The sequence below is a fragment of the Gloeophyllum trabeum genome (assembly GCF_000344685.1).
Source record: "Gloeophyllum trabeum ATCC 11539 unplaced genomic scaffold GLOTRscaffold_00016, whole genome shotgun sequence".
Classification (NCBI taxonomy): Eukaryota; Fungi; Basidiomycota; class Agaricomycetes; order Gloeophyllales; family Gloeophyllaceae; genus Gloeophyllum; species Gloeophyllum trabeum.
Genome location: NW_006920425.1, coordinates 231,119 through 247,057, shown reverse-complemented (window position 1 = coordinate 247,057; position 15,939 = coordinate 231,119). Strand labels below are relative to the sequence as shown.

The window sequence follows — 15,939 nt, the reverse complement described above, 5'->3', positions numbered from 1 at the left end:
ATCCCCATCACATTCCGAACTTACATACTCGTAGACCCACGCCAGGTAAGAGGGGCCCTGGCCGAAGCTTCATAACAGCAAGAGGACGTCAGCGGAATTGAGTTCGTGCTATTCTTGCCCTCGGTCTCCCAAAGCTTATCCGCTACTCAGCGGGTTTCCATAGTAGATACATCTCTGAATTTGGCACTTTCTACGTTTTTTTGCTGGAGAGAAGTCTGGTTTGTTCGGAAGGTAAAGAGGTCAACGGAACATCCCAATGTTCCTTTGATCTGCGGCCCTTCCGAGTGAACGCAAAGCCAACTGAGTGTTCTTCACGAAAATTCTCCCGTGCCCTGTTTGGACTTTACTAGGCTATTCCCAGCGAAAGAGGTGAACAGCACCGTGAATACGGCTCTCCACGTTGCGCATCGGGTATTGTCTGCATTTGTGGAATATGAGACGTCCTATAAATGGCTGAGACTCAACATTGAGTATGCTTGCGAACGTGCTCGGACTATTACTGTTCCCCGTGAACACTCAGGTGCAGCATTCGCGAGATACACTTGGTAAGGACAGTTATCGCTAATCTGCAGACATGAGATTCGTTGGCTCTCCTTTCGTTATCGAGCTATTCTACCCTAAGCCAATCCAGAGTTCATCCGTCCGGATCGCGACAGACTTGCCATCTCCGACTATACGCTCATTGGGCTGCCTTCTTCGACCACCATGCTCTCAGGGCTTCCTTGCCGTGTCAACTGGAGGAGCAGCCGCTCGATGGTCTCCAGTCTTGACTCTATGGACCCGTGCGCACTGTGTATGTCGGAACGGACACAAGATATCATAGGATGCGTCCACTCGTGCATCGTCTCTTTCTCCTTTGCCGAAGCCCCTTTCACTTTCATGAACTTGCTGTCGTCCAATAGCCAGGGTCGTACCCTCTCGTGAATGTCATCACATTTCTGACATATCAGTATGTGCGCTATAATATGTGCGAGTTAGCAAGTCCCCTACGATACCGCAGCATACTCACGCTTGCCGCAGACTGTGCAGAACCAGCAAGGTGCGTCGTCCGGGATAGGCTGGACACAAAACGCACACTTCACAGATGCATTCTTGTTCCTCAACACCTGGTCCGCCGAATGCATGGCATGCCACGCTTGGTCGGTCACCCTTGCCGTGTCCCGCAGATGCAAGTAATTCCGTAACTTAAGAAGGCGGTGGATCGGCATGTGCATCGCATGCTGGCGGTCATGGCTGATGTCGCAGGCGAAGGTGCAACAGTTACCGCATATGTTGATGGTCTTCGCAGTCTCCGTGCAATCCAGGCACATGTATCGGGAGCCAATAATCCGTTGACCGCATCGCTCGCACTCAGACAGGCTGATAATCGTCAGTAAATGCAGCAATATGTGAGAATAATCAGGCGCACAAATGTATGTTCACTCTGCGGGCAACATAACGCGCCAAAGGCTCCAATACCTTCTTGATATCGGAGGATAGTTCAGTCTTAAGTTGTTGGAGATTTTTCTCGTCTTGGGTACTTGGTGGGTGTAGCATCATAACTTCCGCCCAGCCGTTGTCGGAGATGTAGTGCAGCATGCTCAGCTCAAGGTACATTTTCACTTTCTCTTGGTCGCGGCCGGACCGGGGAAGAACACTGTTGTCGGCGCATCGAAGGACTGCGTCGACGGTGGTCGACCACTGACCTAGTGTCCCTTCGCTTCCATGACCCTGCATAATCATATATCTATGGTGGCTCAATAAGTGAAAGGATCATGGACAACTCACTGTATTGTGTAGGTTGCCGAGCGACATACTGTTGCCGCGGCGCTGTGGCCGGTGTGAATTTCTGCCTGGACCGAGTGGACCTTCATGACCATGTCAGATAATACAACGTGTCACTAGGAGCTGATGGCTCACCATGGTAGCATTGACCTCTCGCCCGAGAAACTTCTATCGGCATCGAAACGTTGTTATGATGTTTACTACCTAGAGCGTCATAAGTATTCATACTTGAGCATGGAGGATCTAACTACCGTTCAGCGCTGCGAAAACAGCCAGATTTGCGGGCGGGGGCAAGTGTAAAAGCGGGAAAGATAGAGCATCCGTCGGTACAAGCATGTGATCGTCTTGTAACTTGCGTCTTCGTTGCTCCTTCACCATATAGTCATCGTAGAAGTCAGGCTGGAATATTTGGTCTGTTTGATCGATATAGTACAGCTGTCGTGGTTCCTCGATCAGTTGCTAAAGATACAAACACAGAAATAATGGGAGCCACCAGCCCGTATGCGTAATTCTGCAAGCGCCTCAGCGGGTCATGGTTTTGCTGCTGGAATATTTCTGACATAGATGTCAAAACAGAGCTTGACGTGGGACCAACATACATACCTTTCAGAGTGCTGATGCGGTCAGTGGTGCAACGCCATATAACTACGAAGCTCTCCGCAGCGAGTGTCAGTTCTCGTTCGTCCAGGGTCCCTGAGCACGCAAGGTGCATGATCAACGCAAAGCGTTCCAAGAGCAGGTGGATGAGAGGTGCTATAAACTAGATAAAGTATCAGTGATTGACCGAGGTCCCAGCTAAGTATCACCGTACGCTTTCAAGTCTTCCCTTTCCTGTAACCAAGCGCAGGGTATCGGGTGCATCAAGATGAAACTTGTGCCGGCCCAGATTCTCTCTCAAGCGCTCCTCTTCGGCGTCGACATGGTCGGAAAAGCGATGGTAGAGTTTCTCATTGCAGTCATGATGCTCGAGGCCTTCCTCAATGCCCTTTTGAAGACAGTCGACCAATAACATAACCGGAGAACCGAGAATTCGATCCACTAAGCCGCGATTAGAAGTCAGAACTTGATCCTTCAACGCGAATATAGTGTTAAGAGAATGCTTTATCTTTTCGTGATAGTGGAATAGCGCCTGCGGAAACCCTGGTTATAAGCAGATGTGTCAGGGGCCATAAAATAAGCTATCTGGTAAAGGTCCTCACCAACTGCCCAGTACGCCATCCAGTATGGAAGACTATTGATGAGGGATCAGCACTTTCCCGAAACGCATGCTGAAACACAGACCTCCATGATCTCGGACGGAGCCTTGGATCTGAGAATTCATTCGCTTCTACTACGCTGATAAATCCCGAGGCGTCGTCGTCGAATGCTTCTATGAGCGGCTGCAGTCTGACGACTCCGATGTATTCCAGTGCCCAGCGGTCCCGGTATCCATATGGTGGCATTTTGGAGGAGTCACAGACCGCCATCGCGTACTTATCTTCAGGGTTCGATGCAACCTCATTATGAAGCTGACCTTCATGAGGTGCATTTCCCATCGAATGAAGTCTTTCGATGTAATGGTCGTGAAGAGCCACAACGAAATGTCGTGCCTTTACCGTGCCTCTCCATCCCTATGGCGCTTTTTTCAGTGCATAACACGGGGTGCGATTCAGAGGCTGACCATTTCTTTCCATATGAAGCGGAGTTCCTGCAAAGCCAAGAGATAGCAGATCATCAGGTATGACTTCGGCCTAATGCAGAGCTACTCACAGGATCGAGAATCCTCTCATGAGGTCCGGAAGACAACGTGTCTATGATCCTGTCCGCCTGGCGGCGTGTCTCCTCTCTGACTTCATTCATCTGAGACGCGAATTTTCTCTCGAAGATATCCCTGTTCTTCTCGAGCATTGTGTCCACATCATCTTTGAGCTGGTTCCGGACGGAAAATACAAGTTTTGCCTTGACTTGTGGAGAATCATTTCCTGCCGTAGAACTGATCAAGGAGGTGGCAGCGGGATCGATCTTCTCGCTGACTGTCACTAATTCTTCCAGCAGGCCATCGTCTTCTAAACAGGTGTCTGGACCACCGTGCCCTTGGATGAATCTCCATATCTCTCTCTCCTTTGGGCTGCGGCAAAGCTCGAACAATATAAGCATCCTCGTCAAGCCCCCGCCTTGCGTGTGCTGAAGCTCTGCGCTGAGCGTGCTGATAGTATCCTGTAAGTTGTCTACCTTGCTGTCAACTTTTCGCAGATCAGCACCGACATCATCGACCATAACGGCGGTTAGGGTCGCAATACGGACACGAAGTGACCGATTGAGCCTCTGAAATTCCTCGGAGAAGCGAGTAAACTTGGGTGCCCATTCAATGCTTTTCCAGATTTTTACTGTTGGAGGGTTTTCCATCGACTTTCATATTGGTTCAGAAATAAGTACTGACCTACGAGTTTCTTCTTGTAAAAGGTATCGCATAGCTCGGTACAATCGTTGATCTCCTTGGCTATAACGCTGAGGTCACCACGGAGGTCACCTAGCTTCTCAGATACCCCTTTTTGCAGGCGTTCGAGTGGCAGGCTGGCACCAAGTGAGATGGAGTGTGAAGCCATATATGAGAGAAGGCTCACACAGTTAGGGACCACATCATATCTTGCATTTCTAAGAATAGAAGTACGACGGTGTGTTCCGTTTTCCGCCAATGTTGGTAAAGTTTCATCGCCGCCATGAAAGGTAGGATGGCGACTGCAGATGACAATGTGACGCGTAAGTATGAGTGTCAAAGCAGATGTGCACATAAAGAGCGCAGAACGAATTTTCAAAGATTGGATGGAGCTTTGCCAGTCCTTCAAGAGCTTGGCGTAATATCTCATGATTTTGTTCGAAGTTAAGTATTCTTTCCTGAAGTGTTGCTGACAGATTTGATACCTCATCTGGAAAAACCCATTATGATGGTCCTCGTCAAGACACGTGTGGTATACTAGACTTACCTGAGCGCGTCCCTTTTGCAGGAAAGCGTGGATATTCGCTGAGGTTCTGAAGACTAGTCTGAGTACCTTCGAAACCACTGCCCTGCTTGGTGTCTGCCATTGTAAGGAGGGGGGATAGTATCAATGAAAGAGACTGAAGGGCGGGAGTAATCGTGTAAGTCTTATATACTCGGTAAGATATCCTCAAGCGAGCGAGAGAGTTCTGCGATCGTGTAAGCGTGGTGGGAGAAATTCCGAGCGTATGGAATAGCACTACCCATGATGCAGCGGCGTCTTAAGAAATTAAGCCCCACAAACGTTCCAATGAAGCAGGCGCGACAGACATCCGCCTGACAACCCCCGACCATCCATCATGAGGTCATCATAACCTTACAACTAGCCTACGCATATGGTGCCGGGATATTGGCGATAAACGACAGGATCCAGGGGTTATCCCATGGTCTCCAACGTAGAGTGTGTGCTCCTTGTGAAACCTGCTATCGATGCGGCCATCCTACACATCTGGAAAGATCACTGGGCGTTCAGGGCCCTTCCTATAACTTTGGAGAAGGCAAGAAGGATAGAACATAATACCCTGTATTTATTTCGTTATCATCTCTTCACATAGCCAACAGGGCGCTGGAGATAACAGTGCCCGTCGTAGCGCCATCGCGCCTCGCCGTCGACGCATGGCAACTTCGTGCGGTGTGCCCGCCAGGAGATATACCCGAGTCAGAGACTGCTCATACCATAGACATTCCCAGAGGCGCTGGCCACTATACATAAGTCTCGGCTTGGCTTGCAGGATCGTCGTCGATGATGAGGGACCAGAATGCACCGTAGACGCCCGTGGCACGCGTTTTCATCGTGCAGCAGGGCTCGCATGTACCTTTCTCCGTTATCAGGCGCTGTTGAAACCAATCCTCGACAATACGTCGTACGGCTGGGTGCCCTATATACCGTGATATCAATGGAAGAAGAAGCCATGCAGTATTATGACTTGTCTTACTGTGAATATAGTCCAGAAACCTTACCCGATACCGCGCATCCCAGGGACAAAGAGATAGATTTCTGGAATTCAGCCCCAAGTCCTCCAACAGACGTAGGTTCCGAGCCAGATGCACGATTCAACGGAAAACAAGGATAGCTGACATTCAACTCACCGCGCTCGAAAGGCATGTGATCGAAAGTTCTCTAAATAACAAATATCACCAGAACAGCAATCGTCGCAGGAGATATCACCCTGAGTTAGCGAGCGCCTAACAGCCGAATTCACGCATTCGCGTCTCAAGTGCCCCGACAACCAAGTCATGATCAGTCATCGATAGGGGACTTGAGCTGAGACAATCCTGGTGTATTTTGGCTGTGCCGCTAGGTTACCGCCTTCCCGTAACTTACATAGGAAGTCATGCACCTTTCGCCGTGCCGCACAAGCTTACGCGGGGAATGAGAACGAGAAGTCAGCGGAGTTTCAGAGATGTTCTATAATATATTGATACACTGTACAGTCTTCATTTGTAGTCATTCCTATGTTGTTCTTCACTCCGCCGAACGCGCGCTTATGTTTACGCCTTTGAGTTGAAGATATCGACGAACTCTGGCTTCAACGACGCTCCGCCGACAAGGAAACCGTCCACGTCCGACTGGGACGCTGCAGGTTCAAGTCATGAGTATTCAATATAGAGACACTAAGGGAGGAAAAAACGCACCAAGCTCACGGGAGCTGGCTCCAGTGACGCTACCACCGTAAATGATCCGTGTCTCCTCGCCGACCTTGCTGCTGATCGACTTGGTGAGCCACGCGCGCACCTCGGCGTGCGTCTCCTGCGCCTGCTGCGACGTGGCGACTTTGCCGGTGCCGATCGCCCAGACAGGTTCGTAGGCAATGACAATTTTGCTGGGGTCGGGCGAACACGTTAGGTTGTCCTTCGATATGGATATAACAATGCACTCACCTCCACTCCGACTCCTTCACGAGCTTGACTACGGGCTCGAGCTGGGCCTGGACGACTGAGGTTGTCTTGCCCGCTTCTCTCTCTGCGAGCGTCTCGCCCACGCAGAGGATGACGCTTAGTTTCTTGTCAAGCGCCGCGCGTGTCTTCTGTGCGATGAAGTCGGAGGACTCGTGGAACAGGGTACGACGCTCCGAGTGACCTGATTGTTATATAAGTTTTCAAAGAGATGCAGTTCAGGCTATGCAAGACAAATTGGAGCTGGGACGGGCTAGAAAAGGAACGTACCGAGGATAACGTACGGTATGCCGGCGTCTGCGAGCTGCGCTGGACTGGAGCAAAGTCAGCGATACTCTGAGAGCACGAATAAGGAGGGGAGAAATGGGTTGTGTTCGCAGGCTTTTCGGACTACTGCGATTTAGCCGGCAGCGGCCAGTGCATATGCTGAGCCTACGAGTCCGACGACTCGCATCTGTATGTAGGCTCAATCCCCGCTGGCCGGCACCTGCGTGTCTTCGGAACAGCCACCTCCAAGCTGACACGCGTGTTCGGAACTGCAACAACTAAGCATACCTGATCTCTCCGGTAAACGCGCCCGAATCCTTGAGGTAGCAGTTCTGGGCGGCTACTTGAACGTGCTGATTCTTCAGCGCATCGCGGATGGGCAGAAGGTAGATGGCAGGAGGGGCTACAACGATATCTGAGAGCACAGAAACTGTTATTCTTCGTCCCTATCAACAAATAATGCGCGATACGTACCGACATCCCCCTTAACCTGAGCTTCATTTAGCAACTTGACCAGGCTGTCCGCCGCCGCCTTGGTGGCGGGGTTCATCTTGTAGTTTCCACCGACGAAGAATTTGCGAGCCATTGTAGTCTTAGTTTGGAAGAATTTGGGCCGACGAAAGCAGGTTATATGGCGGCGGAGGGAGGCTGGAACGGACTGGGCGGCTGTATATCGATGGATTTCGAACGCGTCGGGATCCAGTGCGGCGATCTTGAGGAGATCTGCGTAGCCTTCTCAATTACGTAATGCTTGCCACACCGCCCACCGTCCTACGGAAATATTGTGTTGAGTCTATGACACTGTCACATCTGACGCTCGTCCTAAAAATCAACGTCTTATGGGAACGATAGCATTCCGATCTCACGGATGCTCCTCCCAATGGAGATAAATTGCCAAGGATTCATCAGATGTGGTAGTGTGGCAATGGACAGAGGCGCCCATACAGGCGCTGGGAATAACCTTTCGGACCTGTCCTAGTCTATTTTACGGGAAATCATGTTCGCTCTCGTATACAGACAGGGTTGCATCAACTTTATCCTCAGGTACTGATAGCAACCAGTCCTTGCATCTCCCGCCTTGTCCGCGCGTTGCGGCCGATAAAAGCGCCGCCCTTCATGCTCAGACCGAATCCACATCCTCTCAACGGTCGTCCGTTGTCGTCTGCTAGCGATGGCAGCTGCAAATGCGACTTCCCTTGCTCTCTTCAACAGCAAGATATGCCTGGATCTGTGGAAGACAGCTAACGACAGTCTCTCTTCTCAGAACGCGACCAGCGAGGCCATGCTTACCCAATGCATCGGCACCCTACTTGGAGCGAACGAAGATAACTTTTGGGTAGCCTATTGCAACAATCCGCCGGACGACGGATGTCCTTACGGATACTGCCCCAACGGGGACATCGCTGGTGAGTGGCTGCGAGTCAACCTACGATAAGACAGAGCTGACCCTATATGAAGGCTTTCTCACACGTCTCTCCGGTGAGTCTAAAGCTTCTGAGAGATACATTTCGACTGATGTCATTTCCAAGCCTATATCATCTCTTTTGCAACAGGTATTACGATTTCCGTGGTCGACTGAATCAAGTGCTGACTTCCTCCTTGCAGCATGCGTGCTGAACATGGGGAACAATAGCTCCGAAATAATCTGGTCGCAGTTATTGACCTTATACTCCCTCTTGGTTTCCGGTTTTATATCACTGGCAAAACAGCAGCTCGCCAGAATCCACGCCGAAGTCGCACTTCTCATTGTCGGGTCTCCGCTGAGTTGCTTTCTCTGGGGCCAGACATTCTGGAACCTCGCCCGCTTCCGCAGAAGACCTTGGACAGCGTCGACAATCGCTCGCCACGTCCTCCTTTTGGTATCCTTCGGGCTTTATCTTGCCTTCATCATTATCACACCTCTGCCTAACAAGGTATCCTCGTTCTTCACGCAAGAATCGTGCTACCAAGCGGGACTCGATGTGTTTGCCCCGTTCTTTTTACTCGCCAAGGCATCTGTCTGGATATTCCCTGTGGAGTTCCTCGTGCTCTTGTTATTCGTGCTGGTAGAGTGGAATAGACGGAAGTCGGCATGGCTTGAGCGCCAACGCGGTTGGTACCTCTCCTGGGCCAATGCCAGGGTATTCGCGTACGTGGGATTCGAATGCCTGACATGCGTGGCTGAGGTTTACCTTTGAACACGCAACAGACGCCAAATGTGGACAAAGTACCCGCATACCCGTTTCATGGCGTTTATAGGCGTTCCTTTCATTGTCTGGGTGTGGGTCACGGAGGGAACAGCGGTACTCAGCGGAGTAGGGATCGTTCCAGGCGGCTCCGTATCCTTTGGACAGGTACGTATAAACATCGATACGGCTAATTACTCGACGCTGAATTACTTTGTCCACAGTTGCTGGCGCTATTTGCCGCTGTCCCTCCTGTGCTAGCCATCTTTCAGGTCGCAAGCGCACGTGAAAGCAAACGACGCGTCTTGCGTGCCACGCCAGCGAAAACCACCTTCCGCATAAGCAAATTCAACATGCAGTCTTACGACGGATTAGATACATTCGACCCTGATGGCACCGAGAAGCTGCAAGCGTATTCGGAAATCACGGAGAAGTTCGCTCCTGAACACCTTGGCCATCATCGCGGTACGGCTGCACCAGATGAGGGGCTCACCTTCCTCCAGTGGTGGAAGGATCTCCTACGTTCCGCGATCACTCACTGGGCGTGGCTGATGTTGACCGCCCTTATTATCGGTGCAGCCGTTGGATTGGTTTTTACATTTCGTTATCTGTACGCGACGGGTTTCCAGGTGACCGATTCATAGACCGATGAGTTACATGGGCAGTGCCTTCGCATAGCAATAGGGTGTACATGTATATTACAGGGACAATCTTCTGGGCTCAGGCAAAATTAATTTGGCACATCGCATCAACGAGAGGAGCAGTGATGTGTCTATGTGTGGTAGTTTGCCTTACAGTGGAAGGACGATGGGGATGTGTTCTCAACGGTGCGTTGCTTAGCGAGTGTGGCAGCTTGAGAGAACACCTGTATTGAATATTCATCTCATTCATTTTCTCCATGCCGGTGGATAAAGTCCATGCGTTGTCCATGCAGTCTTGCGATGTCTGCGCGAAACACCGTTATATGCCGACCGTCCTCTCTCCTGCCAAAGAGGGAGGCAATTCGGTCGGACTAAGTAGCGAAGCACATTGGAAGCACATTACCTTGCGACTAGCAAGGCCTCTGCTTGTCGGGAATTGAGCCATCAAAACCGTATTTGTTTATTGGGGGAGCTTGCTCCCCCTTTGTCCGAGTAGGGGCCGCGAAATGCAAAAGCGATTTCCCACGCCACCCATGCACTGGAACCCAACATTAGGGTTAGCGCCACCGCTGCGTCGGCTCTTGCCGACGAGCGCGTCTCTGCGTCCGTGCCACGTGTCCCGCCGCGTCTGTTCCCGCCCGACTTGCGCTTCCGCCGGTGAGAAAAATTGCCTGTCTCGTCCGAGAACATCACTTTGCAATTGCACCCTCCTTCTCTGCTTTTCTGATCCTGTAGTCTATTTCTGGTTTTGAGGAGTGCCGTGCACTGCCAGCTTGGGAAGAACTGCTTAAGTGTTGTGAAGTCTACCCGCATTGCCATAGTTTGCTGTCGCCAAACAGAGTCTTTTCATAGCTGTGGGACCTCTCTCAACCTGTGGTGTCAGTAGCTTGGGCACCATTTGCCCTGTGTTCATAGTACTTCCACCTGCCTTGCAGAAAAGGGGTACATAGAAACGGTTGAGTGTTATACTCGATACTGCCTTGCGGCATTACATAGTTGTGCTGTGGATTCTTGTAAGGTCACTTCCTGAGGACATGGGTTCAACCCCGTAGGACCATACTAGGCAACTTTCTGGCGGCTTCTGGGCCTCTGTGATCTAGACTGTATTTCCAAGTGGTGCTCCACTGGACCTAGGCGTAGGACTCACAAGAGAGCACCACCTGGATTTGCTGCAGGGACACTGCTGAGCATGGAGTCTCCAAACCCTTCCCAGCCAATTCTCATGGAGTTTCTTCCATGGGCTGCATCACAACTACTTGAGATCCACTTCCCACAGGTTCCTCATTCAGACGATATACCTGCTGGAACCCCGGTTGGTCAGCAACTGGCTGCAATACAGGCATACAACTGGTGATATGCACTGACACACAACAATCACCAAGGACCAAAAGAAATAAATCTAAACCCCGTGATATGGGTGAAGGTGGTCCGAGACAACTGAAGGGTATTTAATAGTTTGAGGGGGAAAGGAGGAGTAAGACGCCGTAGGGTAGCCCGTAGGAAGACCTAGAAAAATAAAACAAAAACCTTGGCACCTGAAACAAATACTAAGGGACGCTCCGGAGTATTTGTCTCCGGAAAGTCGCAAACAAAGTCGCAAACCACGGAACCGAGTGTAGGTTCGGGCCCACGGGAGTAGGAAACGCTAGAAAGACTTGTTTAATTTTATTTCGCTATGTGGGACTCACCGGAGCTAATCGAATCGATGGCGGAGATAATTCACTCGACGAGTCAGGCCTATTGGCAAAGCTAGGATCAGTTATAATTCACTAGGTTCAACGCTTTTGAACTTCTCGGGTTGCTGAGATTGTAACGCTAATTCTCTGAGATGGTGAAGTGCCAAAAAACTTGTTTTTTCATATGCTACTTTGTACAATTTATACTACAGGAATGGCTTTGCAACCGTCTGGAGATAAATAAAGACTGCTACCCACAGGATTGCTCAGCACTTGCCGCCATTATACCATACACCATACAACTCTCTTGCACTCCCACTTGCTCGTCCCCGCCCCTAGAGGTTGCCTTGACGCTCTGCCATCTGCCCTAAGCGGTCCCATCACTCCATGCGATGTGCCAGGCATGTGCTAATTACCTCCGGCCGCTCACTTACTGATGCTGGCCTCATGGTGACTTGTGTTATGATTTTCCCATGCTTATCTCATTCTATTTCCATTCCGAGCATTGCTATTGGACAGTACCTTTCGCTGAGTCGACCTTCCCATGGACACTATCTTCTTCTCACACATTATCTCCCTTGACTCACCTTCTACCAATGGGCGCCCTTGTATTTCTCATTTCTCTGAGTTACATTCTCACAGGATAGCTTACGTGTCCTTTCTTATTGATATCTTCTTTGGGCATTAACCCCTATACCAGTTACTATATATACTGTAGCAAAACCCATGTATTCCTTAGTTCAACCTCCTGTTGAATACAGCGATTACCTGGACTCTTGACATGACTGTTGGCATTGGCCCGGCGAGACCTACCTTTCAGTATGCTTACTGAGGTAGTGACAACATAACTGTTGGCACGTGGCCCAGTTATCTCAAACGACTAGTTAGGACATTGCTTCCTAACAACTTGTATGTGTCCGCACCTTCGGTATCTTGACGGAAACGAGGGGGAGTGAGTGCTGGAGGGTGGGCATGAGGACGATGCCCCTTGATAGAAGTGCCCACGGCCCCGGAGCTAATTCATCTAGAAGTTGCATTGGTTAAGTCGCTCCGGAGCTCCTGTTTGCGGAGATAAATCACGGAATCGGTCCGTGTACGCCTCGAGGATGCTAGGAAGTCCGGAGCTAAATAGAGCAGTTCTTTAGAGCCCATAGAAGCCTAGTGGCGTGTGAGTGCTGTGTCGAATAAGCTCCGGAGGGCTTGTACGATGTGCTGAGTCCGCATTTTCGGGGGTCAGACGATCCTGAGGCTTATCACCGGTGAGGTGTGGGCTACAACTCTCAGGTGCCTGAGCCTATGGGTACTCCACCAGCCCAGGTGGCCTCTCCTCATGCACCATGTGAACGGTTGTCATCCCTTGAATATGTTACCCCTCCACCTGCTCAATTCCGGAATCAGTCCTCATTGCTTGAATATGTCACACCCATTACACCACCTCACCATCAGCAATCGCCCATTGCTAACAATTCTTTGCAAGAAGACATGGTACCATTCCCTCTGACCTGTGGAGGTGGTCGTGAGTTGCATTAATATTTTGATTGTGAGAATTCTCTAAGCTTTGCTGTAGCACCTCTTACACCTTGGTGCCATGGATCGCGCTGACATTCTCAGCGTACACCTCAGACCCCTGTGACACGTGAGCATAGTAAACACAGTCACATCTCAGGACATGCAACACCACCATCTGAGCCTGTCAGTTTGGCAACTCTTCATCCATCTACTCCTGAGAGCCCTGATCCTTTCACTGGGAATGACTTGGTGCCTTTCTTCTGGACAACTGGTGGTGGTCGTGAGTACTATTAAATAATTCTTTGTCAAAGGAAGTACACTGATATCCCATTCAGCTCCTCGAACACCTCCCAAGAATGGTGCTATCCCTGTCCATCCCCACACTCCACCTTCCCTGTCACTTTGGCTGAGAAATCGGATTGGTATTCCTGCTTCTCCTGTTCTCCCACATGTCTTGCATTCTCCACTGCCACCCAGTCCAACACAAGATGTCTTTCGTCCACCCACCCAGTTGCCTGCTTTTGACATCCCTGCTCTTGGTCCGGAACTTTTTTCTGTTCCTGATGCTGGCACGGAGCCCCAGAATATCCAGGCTCACCATCAGGAAGAGGAGGAGGAAGAGGGTGAGAATGGCCACAGAGTCCAAGGTCTCCATGGTTGCTCTCCTGCACGCATTGTCAGCAACACACATCATCCTATCGATAACTGAATAACCCATGGACATAAAGCACGAGATCAGCATCCAAGCAATCCACGACTTCTCTGGTGCACTGCATCAGGCCATTGAGTCTCTCTGGAGGTATTTGGAGCATTGAAACAATGTGAAGGATGCTGTGAACGGCAGAGAAGGAACAGGCAGAGATGACAACAGGAGCACAGAAATGCAGAAGCTCAGAGGGAGATACACCAACAGGAAGACGTCTCAAGATCCTTACCTGAGCACCAGCCACATCAAGGTGGCCATGTGCCAGTTCCTCCACCTACACCTCCACCAGCTGCTGATGAACCACTTCCACAACATCACAATGAAGACTGTGCTGTATCTGCTGAGGACAAAGCCCTGTTGGATTCTGTTCGAGAGAAAATCATGGGACTGTCTATGGAGAAGTGTAATGGATGTCATGAGCAATGGTTTGATCTGGGAGTCAAGAATGGCCTATGCAGCAAATGCCAGAAGAACAAAAAGTTTCAACCATCAAACTGCATGTATCCTGGACCAGATGTTCCCAATCTTCCTGAGCTCAGTCAGATGGAGGAAATGCTCATATCCCTGTCCATGCATTACTCCAAGTCTGGCAGGTTCATGGTGGGCAATACAAGTACACTGGCCACATTTGCAACTTTCCTCGGGAGAATGCCCTCTTCTATGCCAAAGTACCACTCCTTCCTGAGCAATGTGAAGTGATTATCATGCACTGCACTAGAATGGATGATGAAACCAACAACACAATTCACCAGGACTTCCGTGTTTGACGAGCAGCTATTCAGCAGTGGCTTGAATATTTAGAGATACACCACCCTACATTCAAGGCCCACCATGTCACTGTTGACAGCGACTTGCTCCAACAGGTTCCTGAGGATGGATCTGTATTTGACTGTGTATGCAACATCACCACAGAGACTATGTCAGAGTCCTTTGAGGAGGGGCCACCTGAAGCAGATGAACCTGACCAGCAAAATGCAGCCCCCCTCTTCTCCCATGGATTTGTTCCAAATGTCCACACTGCCAATACTGAACTTGAGGAGCTTCATGCTGCAGCCTTCCATAATGACCAGCCCATCATCCTGACAATGCCTGAAGTCTGGATGAAGATGCTGAGGGTCTTGAATCTGAGATTCGCTTGGCTGAAGGGGCACATGTTATGTTAACATGTAATCTGTGGACATCAAAGGGTATGTGATCTAATTCACTGTCCTATATCCTAACTCAACTATGTGATAGGTGTTAGCAGCAGGCAGAACAGGGAAGCATAAGATGGTGGCCATAAGCACACCAGACCCAGACACATACACAAACTGAAGGCAAGGTCAATACTGTCCAATAGCAATGCTCGGAATGGAAATAGAATGAGATAAGCATGGGAAAATCATAACACAAGTCACCATGAGGCCAGCATCAGTAAGTGAGCGGCTGGAGGTAATTAGCACATGCCTGGCACATCGCATGGAGTGATGGGACCGCTTAGGGCAGATGGCAGAGCGTCGAGGCAACCTCGAGGGGCGGGGACGAGCAAGTGGGAGTGCAAGAGAGTTGTATGGTGTATGATATAACGGCAGCAAGTGCTGAGCAATCCTGTGGGTAGCAGTCTTTATTTATCTCCAGACGGTTGCAAAGCCATTCCTGTAGTATAAATTGTACAAAGTAGCATATGAAAAAACAAGTTTTTTGGCACTTCACCATCTCAGAGAATTAGCGTTATGATCTCAGCGACCCTCAAAGTTCAAAAGCGTCGAACTTAGCGAATTATAGCCGATCCTAGCTTTGCCAATAGGCCTGACTCATCAAGTGATTTATCTCCGCTGTCAATTTAATTATCTCCAGTGCGTCCTACATAGCAAAATAAAATTAACCAAGTCTCTAGCAATTTTTACCACTGCGGGCATGATCCTACAAAAGGTGTTGTTGCTTGCGACTTTAATTGCAACTTTTCGGAGATAAATACTCTGGAGTGTCAACTAGTGTTTGTTTCAGGTGTCAAGGTGTTTGTTTTATTTTTTCAGGTCTTCCTATGGACTACCCTATGGCATCTTACTCCTCCTTTCCCCCTTGAACTATTAAATACCCCTCAGTTGTCTCAGACTGCCTTCACCCATATCACGGAGTTTAGGTTTATTTCTTTTGGTCCTTGGTGATTGTTGTGTGTCAGTGCATATCAGCGGGTGGAAATGTGATGTTCAGTTTCTTATGCAAGGCACTGTTGTACTATAGACATGCAGAGAATGAGGACCGAAGCAAGAGTCAAGTCACAAGGTATACAGCCGGTGATAGCCGGCACTTCTCAAGT

The 15,939-nt window shown here is 49.9% G+C and overlaps 4 protein-coding genes across 4 annotated transcripts; 2 read left to right on the top strand and 2 right to left on the bottom strand.

Annotated features, from left to right (window-relative positions):
- Positions 1–3,047: 3,047 nt before the first annotated feature.
- On the bottom strand, positions 3,048–3,576 carry GLOTRDRAFT_12189 (uncharacterized protein; the record flags this gene model as incomplete). The annotated part of the gene is made up of 3 exons (XM_007871944.1): positions 3,048–3,374; positions 3,425–3,451; positions 3,514–3,576. Coding segments are annotated over 3 exons (417 nt in total), but the record flags the coding sequence as incomplete, so codon positions are not given.
- Positions 3,577–6,146: 2,570 nt separating this feature from the next.
- Positions 6,147–7,634, bottom strand: GLOTRDRAFT_65992 (Triosephosphate isomerase). Its single transcript, XM_007872054.1, has 6 exons — positions 7,418–7,634; positions 7,232–7,358; positions 6,947–6,990; positions 6,662–6,860; positions 6,416–6,603; positions 6,147–6,357 (listed from the first exon to the last, which is right to left on the bottom strand). Exons 1-6 carry the CDS (start codon positions 7,527–7,529, stop codon positions 6,272–6,274), a joined length of 756 nt encoding a protein of 251 aa, XP_007870245.1. The 5' UTR covers positions 7,530–7,634; the 3' UTR covers positions 6,147–6,271.
- Positions 7,635–8,114: 480 nt separating this feature from the next.
- GLOTRDRAFT_133127 (uncharacterized protein) lies at positions 8,115–9,752 on the top strand (the record flags this gene model as incomplete). The annotated part of the gene is made up of 6 exons (XM_007872053.1): positions 8,115–8,349; positions 8,402–8,422; positions 8,473–8,496; positions 8,549–9,071; positions 9,132–9,276; positions 9,333–9,752. The coding sequence occupies 6 exons, from the start codon at positions 8,115–8,117 to the stop codon at positions 9,750–9,752; spliced, it is 1,368 nt and encodes a 455-aa protein (XP_007870244.1).
- A 3,155-nt stretch (positions 9,753–12,907) lies between these two features.
- GLOTRDRAFT_96443 (uncharacterized protein) lies at positions 12,908–14,803 on the top strand (the record flags this gene model as incomplete). The annotated part of the gene is made up of 6 exons (XM_007872052.1): positions 12,908–12,941; positions 13,092–13,214; positions 13,270–13,610; positions 13,663–13,733; positions 13,814–14,240; positions 14,465–14,803. The coding sequence occupies 6 exons, from the start codon at positions 12,908–12,910 to the stop codon at positions 14,801–14,803; spliced, it is 1,335 nt and encodes a 444-aa protein (XP_007870243.1).
- Positions 14,804–15,939: the final 1,136 nt, after the last annotated feature.

What these genes read in the sequence shown, in the direction of transcription:
- GLOTRDRAFT_65992 (XM_007872054.1), bottom strand. Translation starts at nt 7,529, where the DNA reads ATGGCTCGCAAATTCTTCGTCGGTGGAAACTACAAGATGAACCCCGCC. An exon ending in TCAGGTTAAGGGGGATGTCG is followed by an intron (nt 7,359 to 7,417) that starts GTACGTATCGCG and finishes CTGTGCTCTCAG; the next exon opens with ATATCGTTGTAGCCCCTCCT. An exon ending in CATACCGTACGTTATCCTCG is followed by an intron (nt 6,861 to 6,946) that starts GTACGTTCCTTT and finishes TATAACAATCAG; the next exon opens with GTCACTCGGAGCGTCGTACC.